The sequence below is a fragment of the Octodon degus genome, unplaced genomic scaffold (genome assembly GCF_000260255.1).
Source record: "Octodon degus isolate 3935 unplaced genomic scaffold, OctDeg1.0 scaffold00084, whole genome shotgun sequence".
NCBI lineage: Eukaryota > Metazoa > Chordata > Mammalia > Rodentia > Octodontidae > Octodon > Octodon degus.
Genome location: NW_004524660.1, coordinates 11,444,138 through 11,454,898, shown reverse-complemented (window position 1 = coordinate 11,454,898; position 10,761 = coordinate 11,444,138). Strand labels below are relative to the sequence as shown.

Here is a 10,761-nt window from a genome sequence, read left to right as displayed (position 1 = left end):
TTCTGAATAGTTCCCAATGAGATGAAAAACTGGTAGAAGTAGTATCTTGTTTGGGCTCAAGATGTTTTTCATGCAGAGCACAGGCTTAGCGTATATCAAGCCCTGGGTTCCTTCCCTACCACCCCTCCAAAAGAGAGTATAAAGCCATTGCAACTATTCCAAGGAAATTCTTCCAAACTAAGCAAGTTCTAGGTCTAAAGGCACCTGTGTAAGTGGCAAAACGTTTTTCTTTGATTACCTTTCATCTAGCAATTGAGAATTATATGGAAAAATTGGATCTTCATAACAGTTTTCTTTCCTTAAATTTCATGCTTGGCAATTTATATACATTATCTCAAACACTAAATTTAATGCTTGGTAATTCTATTTTTTTTTTAAATTTGATACAGGGTCTCACTACACAGTTCGGACTCGTAATCCTGTCTCAGCCTTCCCAGCAGATGTGCATCCCCACCCTAGATTTCGGGGAGGCATGGTGTGCCTGGGGTTCTGGGATTGGCTGGCCATGTGGTAACAGGTCTATTTTTAAATGAAATAAGCAATTTAAAATTATTAAGAATAAAATATACACAAGGGCACTCATTTTGAGAATAAAAATGTCAACTGGGCACAGTGATGCTTGCCGTAACTCCTACTCTGAGAGGATTACAAGTTTGAGTGCGTCTTCAGCAACTTAGTAAGACCCTTGCTCAAAATAATTTGAAAGGGGCCGGGGAGATAGCTCAATAGAATAAATGCTTTCCTAGCAAGTGCAAGAACCTGAGTTCAATCCCTGGTTCTGAAAAAAAAAAAAAAAAAGAAACTTTAAAACTGAAGGACTAGGGATGTAGCTCAGTGCAAAGATTTTGGGTTTAATCCTCAGCATCACAAGAAATAAAATATGTATTGATATGACTACCCTTGGATGACTGTAGGCTCCTCTCCTTCAGAGACAGTTCCCATTCTGAATATATCTACCATTTGTGTGAATGTTTTTATATTTATATTTCTATACATAAATGTTTTCTGTGGTTCTATATATATTATTATATTTCATAAAGTTTAGTGTCATGCTTTTACTATACTTACCTTTCACATGCTTTTTTATCTTATCAGTTTTTAAATATATTCATATTGATGCATATTGATCTAGTTTATTCATTTAAATATATCTCTTTTTTTTTTTTGGCGGAACTGGGGATTGAACTCAGGCCCTTGCACTTGCCAGGGAAGCACTTATTCCACTGAGCCATCTCCCCGGCCCTTAAATATATCTCTTTGATTTTCTGTATTCCCCAGCTTGTCTGAGAAAAATACATGAGGAGTCCACCATTATGCCTTAAGGAAACTAGAATTCTGACACCAACTATACAAAGGGAGTGTTATTATTGCCACTTTATGGATACAATGGCTCAGACAACTTATGAAACTAAAAGTGATAGAGATTTTATTGTTTTTGTTTTTGAGATAGGGTCTCACTTTGTAGTTCAGGGTGGACTTGAACTCCACAGTTTAGTCCAGGCTGAGTTCAGGTTCACAGTGATCATCCTGCCTCAGCCTCCTGCAAGCTGGGATTATAGGTGTGCACAATTACAGCTGGCTTGTGAACTCAAATTTCGTCAACTTAAAACCACAGAATTTCTTTTCTATTTCTATATCCTGGTGAAAATTTCAGGGTATAAAGATTTAGTTAATTCTTACAAAAAATCCAAATCAAACCAAACAACAACTATACAGCTGGCTAGGAAGATGCTTCATTTCCATCCCAGAGCATGTTCAGATTCTTCCTGCAAAATCAGCACACACACACACACACACACACACACACACTAAATAGTCCAAAAAACTGTAGGGTTCTGTCTAGCAGGTGATGCTATTTCTCCAGCTTTGGGAATCATAAATAAACCTTTTGCGAAATCCCCAAGTAGATTCTTTCAATTTTTAAATGGTTCAAAACAGTATTAAAAGATTGCTTTTATAGTAATACATACTTGTGTGTATCTAGTGTGTACAGTTAATGTCTGACAAATGAGACTCCAACTGGCCTCTTGGTAGTGCTAGAATTTTTGATTTTGGAACATTGAAAAGATAATAAAGCAATCATAAAGTCTAATTTTGTACATGTCAGAAGTGAGATCTAGTTATGCAAATGGTGTGTCCAGGGAATTAAAGCATCTCTGTTGAAGGTCTTATTTCAGTATTTCTTCCAGTATAACTTCACCAAGTAAATAAACTAAGCTAAAGACTGAGTGAGGCTTACAACAAATTCACATAGCTTGTTAGTAATAGAGCCAGACATATATATATATATATATATGCCTTTATGAAAAAAATTCTGATTTTTCTCATATGTTTCATTAAATGTAACTATTGTATAATGAAATATATACCCATGTTTCCATGCAAGGGCAACTATTCATGGTATATTCACTGGTTTTACAGACAGAAGTTTTATATGCTCCTCAAGAAAATCAGCTAAAGCTAAAATAAGCTTTATTTTGATTTTTATAAATTTTTCTTAACTTCTATTTTATAAACTTGTTTTCAAGGCAAAACATCATGAAAAGAAATTTCTTCTGCTGATTCTAATAAGATTATGTTTGAAAAGTAACGTAAAAGTGTTTATTTTTGTATGATCAATTTATAGCTCAGTGGACTAAGCATCTGCTTAGGCAAGTGCAGGGACCTGGGCTCAATCTCAGGCACCACATGCCGTGCCAGCCCTGCCCCTGGGTGCACTGAGCCAGCTACAGAGTCTGGGCCGGGTGGTGGTGCACACCTGTAATCCCAGCACTGAGGAGGCTGCAAACAGGAGGATCACCAGGAGTCCAAGCTGAGCAGTGAGACCCTGTGCCAAATATATAATAAATACTCAATAAACAATTTGGTTTAAGCAGTGACATCATAACGAAATAAAGTTTGAAGACTTTCCAATGCATTGCCTCACTTTTACTTGATAGTTTAGGAAGCTGGCAAGAAACATTGCTTACATTCACATCTTCTCTGTCTTGAAAACTGACCATTCTATCACTGCATTGTGGCTTTATAGTAATTATTCATTAAAGCCAAATATTTAATAAATAATCACTACAACCTTGACTTGCCTTCAATTTTGGGAATTTAATAAGTAAAGCTCATTTTGGCCTCCAAGATGACAGTCAACAAATGATGTCAAAGTCTGTGACAATAATAGAAGTATCATTTATGTAAAACCTTTAATTAAAAGCCAAATCATATAATAATAGGAAATTACTTTTCAACAAATAAAATATATATTTTCTTTTTAGTCTTATCTTTAACAATCACACAATTGAGAAATAATCAGTAGATCTAATAATAGGATCTAACTAGTAAGAGTAATAAGTAATAACGACTAGCTAGATCTTCCTGACCTCCTGTGGAAGATCACAAATGTCTCTGTTAACAGCTAGCTCTAGTTTCTCCAAGCTGGCACAATTACTTAGCTCCTTGGGGACGGTCTTGATTTTGTTGTAGCTAAGAATTAATTCCTGAAGTCTAGTGAGCAGTCCTGCAAAAAAGTAACACACAAGAAAAAGAAGTTTCTGGTTATTAAATGTTACAACATTAATTATTTGTATATCAGCAAATTCATAGCTCTTATATTCTCCTCACCCAGTTTACTGTTCCTTCCTCGAACAAGAGATGGGTTTATCAGCGCCATGGAAGACAGAGTAAGTGTACTTTGTGCTAATCATATTACATACCGGGCCAGAGAGTAGCTCAGTAGTGGAGCATTTTCTTCACATGCAAAAAGCCCTGAGTTCAACACATAGTACAACAAGCAAAACAAAACATACTCTACAGTTTTCCATTTGGGGACATTTTCCCTCTGTTCAGTGAATCTATTTTTCTTCAGTGTGTTCGACCAGTCTTACTGAAGTGGAATAACTAAACCTAACTTAGTAAAATGAAAAAATGGAACCAGCAGTACTGCTTTGAGAATCCACAAAACAAGATTTCCTATGCAAATCCCTACACATTAAAATCTCATGTTGAATTACTTCAGTAAAGCTAGCAACTTGGATTCCCTGGAAGCTTCAATGTAGATTAAATACTTAAATTTGTCTCAAGAGTCAGAGATGCACATAGATGAGAACTTTAACTCATGTGTCAAAAAATCAATAAAAAGCCCCCCTGAGCCTGGCATGCTTATGATCCCAGCCACATAGGAGCCTGTTTGCCTCCCTTCCCAAAACACGCTTCTCAAGGTAAATAAAATATCACAGGAATAAAAATAAATCTTCTTTACCAATTCCTGGAGGTATCTCTGAAATAGTGTTTCGAGATAAATCTAACACAATGAGGTTCTGGAATCTTCCAATGAATTCAGGAATTTCCAACAAACCAGTTCTATGCAATTGCCATTCCTGAAGCTGAGTCAATTTCAGTAAAGAGGAAGGAAGAATCTGAAAGAAATTACAGAGTCACTGTATTACTTAAATAATCTTAGTCTCATGCCATACTGAAGTGTGATGTTTGATTTGAACATTTTCTTCCCATTTCACAATACTTAATACACATTTTGAGGGCTGGCCAGATAGCTCAGCAGACTAAAGCACCTGCTTAGGCAGAGCACAGTGGCAGGGGTTCAATCCCCAGCTTGCTGTGCCGGTCCTGCCCCTGGGGCACCCTGAGACAGCTAATGAGACTGAGCGTGGTGGCATGCACCTGCAATCCCAGCTCTTGGGAGGCTGAAAACAGGCAAATCACTGAGCCCAATCTGTGTAGTGAGACCCTGTAGACCCTATGCTAGATACAAACAAACAAACAAACAAACAAAAAATTGGTCATTATTTACACTTTTGGTTTCTCACACCAGAGAAACGATGTGGTATTTACATGTGTGTCTGATTTATTTCACTTAAGAGAATATGAACTTAAGGGGCATCCATTTTCCTAGAAGTACTGAGACAGGATCTTGCAGTGTATTTTAGACTGGCCTTGAACTCACTGGGTAGCCCAGGTTCACCTGGAACTCACAGCAATCCTTCTGCCTCAGCCCCACCAGTGCTGGGATTATAGGTGTGTACCACTACACATAGATTTTTCTTTTCTTTTTTTTAAATTTTAAACTCTAATCATGTAGCAGAAAATCCCACGCCCAGCTGGTATATTTCAGTTTTCTATTCGCCCAGGTAATAGTTCCTGCTCCAGTTCCAGGTGTTTCTGGTCTCGTAGAAATCACTGGATGCTGTAGACGTTGCATAAGCCAGTCTCCAGGTGACAAGCCGTTCTGCCTCTGTACTTCTGGCTCGCACCATGGAAGCCCTAGAGCAGCAGTGATCAGGGCCTGGCATTGGGAGTGATCTGGAGCAGGGCCTGTCTGTGGAAGTAAGTCTGCTCCAAGTCCTGGGTGTCTTTTCCATGTTTCTGCTTGCCATTGCAATCACAATAAACAAAAATGCCATGTTTTGGTTAATAATGTACACACATAGATATCTGTCCTAAAGCTATTCAACTGGGCGTCCATGGAATATGTATGCTACTGAAAACAAGAGTATACAAAAAATTATCTTAATCAGTAATTGAAACTGTCCCCCTATTATGGGCAGCTAAATTAGAAGTAAATACACACTACAGTAGTCAGAGAGGGACTGGGCTCTCAAGGAAGTCAGCAAAAATCAATCGATCAATCTGTCAGAATTGCTGCTGGAGGAGCACCCGAGAAAGGCCAGGCCCAAGACAAAGATACGATGGCCAGGCTGACGTGGTCCCTAAGGGATGAACAGTGACTTGGAATTATACTGTGACTAGCACCACCTAGTCCAAAGAGATGTTGGTCGAAGAGGTAGGTGACAGCATCCGGACCTGTCCCTTCACCTAACGTCTTTGCTCTTTCCATGCACCCCCGCTATATGACCTGTTACCCTGCAGGTCATCTTTAAAGTGCCTCTTCCATCTTTCCTAGTGACTTTTTCTGTTAACTAAGTGTAGAGTGTACCTAAAATTAGCTAAGTAGCTATAATTGCAATCTTACAGGTCAATTGTAGTTTGACCCACCTTGTACTCACATTGTGACTTCACTGTATAAATCACCCTGGTCAGGACCCCTCCTGGAAATCCAGGAACTATTCTCCTCATTTCCAATTAAACTCTCCTAACTTCTTCCTTTGGTTCTCAGCTTCATTCTTTCATATGGTGGGACCACACAGTGGACATGTAACATGTTGTAAGTTAACATTTCCCTATACAACTTCCACTACTATTTTAAAGTATTTTATAAGAGATTTTTTTAAGAATTTTTTTTTAAGTCAGGGATTTTAAGAGGCTCAACTATTTTTAACTCTGTGTCATTTCTCTTTCAGTGTAAAATAGACAGGAGAAAATAAATGAATTAAACACCTATCTAGATATATATTCAATGGGGCCGAGGAGATGGCTCAGTGGAATAAGCGCTTCCCTGGCAAGCGCAAAGGCCTGAGTTCAATCCCCGGTTCAGAAAAAAAAAAAAAAAAAGATATATGTTCAAGAGCAAACACTGACCCAAAAGTTAGAAACCTTTATCAAAATTACCTAATGTAATTGAGTAACTGCATGTGAGTGTATGTAAAGAGAGAAAATGAATATGGCATGCCTAATTTAAAACATTTCCATTTTAGGATTTGGGGCTGTACCAGGAATAGAGAGCCTTACACTTAATAGGCAGGTGCTGTGTCACTGAGCTACATCCCCAGTTTTTAAATTAAATTTTAATTAAGCATTTCTTTGAAAAAGCTACTTGATTTTTAGTAGGCAGATAAGCATTTGTTATGGAAGAGGAAATGCTGATTACAGGGATTAGGAAAAGAAACGACACACATGACAAGGTCAGGGTTGGAGCAAACTAAACTTCTTCAAAAAGCTTGTAAAGTTGAACTTCTTTTCTATCACTCATGTTGCTCGAAACCATTTGGTGTATTATTAAAATCAGAATCTCTAACTATTCTGGCTATAGGGACTCACCATCATTCTGTCATCTCTCGCACCAAAGGGGAAAGTCAAACATTCTATAAAGTTTACCTTCCATTCTTCTTTCTCTATCTTCAAAATGACTCTTCCATCTTCTCTGGTGACTTTTTCTTTTAGCTTGGTTAAGCTTACTCGTTCTTCCCAGATACGCACTAGCCTAAAATGCCAGAAAATCATTGTAATTCACAGAAAATGAGGCAGGGAGCATTCACTTTTTTGTAAAAAACAAGACCATCAAAAGTAACCAATAATGGGGCTGAGGAGATAGCTTGGCAGCCTGAGCATCTGCTGGCAAGTGCAAGGAGCTGGGTTGGATCCCCCATAACCCAGGTGCACCGTGCTGCCCCCGAAACTGAGTGTGGCGATAAACGCTTGTAATCCCAGCACTGGGGAGGCTGAGACAGGAAGTTCACTATGAGTCTGAGCTGCATAGTAAGACCCTGTACCAAATAAATAAATAAATATTTTTAAAAATAGCCAGTGAGCCAGGGGCTTCTAGAAATCAGATTAGACAGTAACAGCAAGACTGCATGCCTGATCTGCAAGCCCAATCCCACCTGTTCATGGCGAAGTGCCATCACTGCCCCCCATGTGTGTGCTGTTGAGGTGCTCCTCGGCGGTGGCGGCCCTGGGGCGACTTGGTTCCTAGCTTTTAAAGTCTGTTTTGGTACCGGGGATCCATCCCAGAGCCTGAGACATGATAGCGCACACCCTTCCACTGGGCTCTATCCCCACCAAGTTTCTGAGAAGTATCTAATTTCCCATAGATTTTATTTGGAATAACTTGGGAGATATAATTCATATGACATAAAATTCATCTTTTTAAAGTTTACGATTTGGGGGCCTGCCCCTTAGCTCAGTTCTTTAAGTGACTGCTTCAACAAAGCAGTCAGGCTCAGGTTGCTGTGGTTCAATCCCCACAACTCAAGCCAGCCAAACCTGCCCTGAAGGCATTCCGAGCAAAATAAATAAATAAATAAAGTGTATGATTCAATAGTTTTTGGTACATTTACAACCTTATGCAGCCGTTACCACTGATCTTCAGTGCCTGCTTTGGAAGTATGCACACTAAGATCAGAACATGCAGAGATGGCTAGGTTGGCCCCGTGCAAGGCTGACACGCAAACTTGTGAAGTATCCCCTGAGAAAAGATCACCCTTCGTACCCAGCAGCAGTCGCTAATCAGCCCCTCTCCCTACCCCTGGAAATCACTAATCTCCATTGTATGCAGATGAATTTGCCTATTCTGTCCAGTCCATGCAAATGGATCACACAACATGCATTCCTTTGCGTGTGTTCTTTCCTTGTCACAACTTCATTCAGACTTCATCCATCGCATGGTGTGTGTCAGTGCTCAATTTCTGCTTATGACAGACACTTCTACTGCATGGGTGTGACACAAGTGTTTGTTTGCTCATTAGTTGGTGAACATCTAGATAATTTTGCTTTTTGGCTATTATGAATAAAGAACTCATCTGGACATCATGATGCATGCCTGTAGCCCCAGAACTCTGGGAGGCTGAGGCAAGAGAATCTCAAGTTTGAGCCTAGCCTGAGCAATTTAGCATCCTGTTTCAATAAAAGAGAGGTGGGATAGGACTGGGGATGTAGCTCAGGGCAAAGACCTAGGGTTCGAGTCCCATTAGTACAATAAATAAAATAAAAGCAATATATAACTAAGAATCTTGTTAGCATACCCAGCAAAGAACTCAAAAGAAGTTCATGCCAAAAAAGAAAACACCAAAGATCATAATCAACAAACATATTTTTAAATAATATTTACTTATTTGGTACAGGATCTGGCTATGCAGCTTGGACTCATAATGAGCCTCCTGTCTCAGCCTCTCAAGTGCTGGAATTACAGATGTGCATCACCATGCCCAGTTTCAGTTGCTGGCATGGCATGCGGTACCTGGGGTTGAACCTGGGTCCTTGCACTTCATAGGCAGGTACTTAGACTGCTGAGCTATCTCCCCAGCCCAACAAATGTATTTTTTTATCAAGAGGTAAAATGCCCAATAAGTATATGAAAAAATGTGTATCGTCTTTATTAGTAAGGAAATGCAGACAGAAACTCCATTGAGATTCAGTCTGACCCTGACAGAATGGCTGTCATCAAGAACACAGAAACAACAAACACTGACGAGGAATCACATAGAAAGAATCCTTGGAACACAGCCTCTATGGGAATGAGCGTGGAGAGCCCCCAGAAAAACCAGAAGTAGACCTACCATTTATGCCACTCCCGGAAATGTACCCAAAGGAATTAAGGGCAACACATTCTAGAGATGCCTGCACACCTCCTGCAACACAGTCCAACATGCTCAAGGTTGGAACCAGCCCAGACGCCCATCAACAGAGGAGTAAAGAAAATGTGTTTACATACGCAGCGGAGCATTCTTCAGCCACCAAGAAGAATGCAGTTCTGTCACATGCAGGAGAATGGATGGAACTGGAGACTATCATGTTAAGAAAGACAAGCCAGACTCAGAATGGTGTGTACTGTTTGTTTCAACTATTACGTGGTATGAAAAACACAGCACCAAAAGGGAGGCTAATATTAAAGAAAAGAAGGAGAACACGGAAAAGTGAGAATAGGAGAAAGCAATCAGAAACGTGGGTGCCATCAAATACGTGCGTAGGTGAAGACATCACACTGAAAGTCAGAGTTATGATACTCATATGCACGAATAAGATAAAAATTTTAATTTTTTATTTATTTTGGCAGAACCGAGGATTGAACTCAGGCCCTTGCGCTTACCAGTCAAGCGCTTATTCTACTGAGCCATCTCCCCAGCCCCACCATAAATATTTTAAATGTGGCTGAATTAATTTCAACATTTATTTGCCAAAAATCTCTTGACATTTGAGAATTAAGTTTTAACAACTTTGCTTATCAACTGATCTTCAGTGAAGATTTTACTTCAGTGAACAGAAAAACAAAAGCAAAACAAAAATACACTCTAAAGTCTCAAAATTAAACAGCCAATATTTACTGTCTCCATGTACTTGAGTTTGCAAAATCCTTTTGTTAGAGTTCATTTATTTTTTTCTTGTAGTCCATTTTGTCTAATCTGTCACTTGCCCGAAACTTAATCTGCTAGCAAGTGTCCTGTGTCAGCGGACTCTGTGCAGCCATTTGAAATCGAATAGCTGAGCTTCCTTAGGTAGTATAAGTTGAAGCAAGATTTAAATGCCAGTTATTCCATTACATCACTTTATAAGAATATAACTATTTGAATAGCGTAATTGTTATGTATTCACTATTATTCACTAAGAAAAAAATGCAATTCAGGGCAAGATTAAGTGTCCAGTTCAACTAGGAATCTTGTTTCCTACCCTTTAACTTCCTTCAGGGAGCCCATCACCTTTACATTCCAGACGCTGCGCTGGACACTGGGAACACGAAGCACTGTCCTTAACGAATCTACAGACGGACTATTGATAGGCAAGTCTATCTCTATCGCTATAAGGATTTCTAAGTTCTCTCTGGTTCTGTGATTCTTGAACTAAGTCCAGAATGCCATTTATTAACTTGGTGGCCTTGTGCAAGACACTGCACCTGTGTAGGCCTTGCTATCAAATCCAGCCTTTGAATAAAATGATTTCTAGATAATCTGCAGTTTTCATATTTTATAATTTCTGCGTTGTTTAAATTTCATGTTCTTTCACATCTTGATTGGAAAATTTTAAACACCTTAAAAACGCTTTTATTGGGGCTGGAGAGATGGCTCAGTGGTCTAAAGCACCTACTTAGAACAAGCTTAGCAAAAGCATCAGGGACCGCGGTTCAATCCCCCAGCACCACATGCC

The 10,761-nt window shown here is 39.3% G+C and overlaps 1 protein-coding gene across 3 annotated transcripts in view; it reads right to left on the bottom strand.

The window, feature by feature from the left end:
• The window catches only part of Lrrc39 (leucine rich repeat containing 39), a 63,216-nt gene that overhangs the window by 7,744 nt on the left and 44,711 nt on the right, over positions 1–10,761 (bottom strand). For all 3 annotated transcript variants that reach the window (XM_023721748.1, XM_023721749.1, XM_004636975.3), the window contains exons 3-5: positions 7,000–7,105; positions 4,250–4,406; positions 3,372–3,508 (exon numbers count right to left, since the gene is read on the bottom strand). In XM_023721748.1, the coding sequence (XP_023577516.1) occupies positions 3,372–3,508; positions 4,250–4,406; positions 7,000–7,105 (400 nt within the window). The remainder of the gene's footprint in view (positions 1–3,371; positions 3,509–4,249; positions 4,407–6,999; positions 7,106–10,761) is intronic.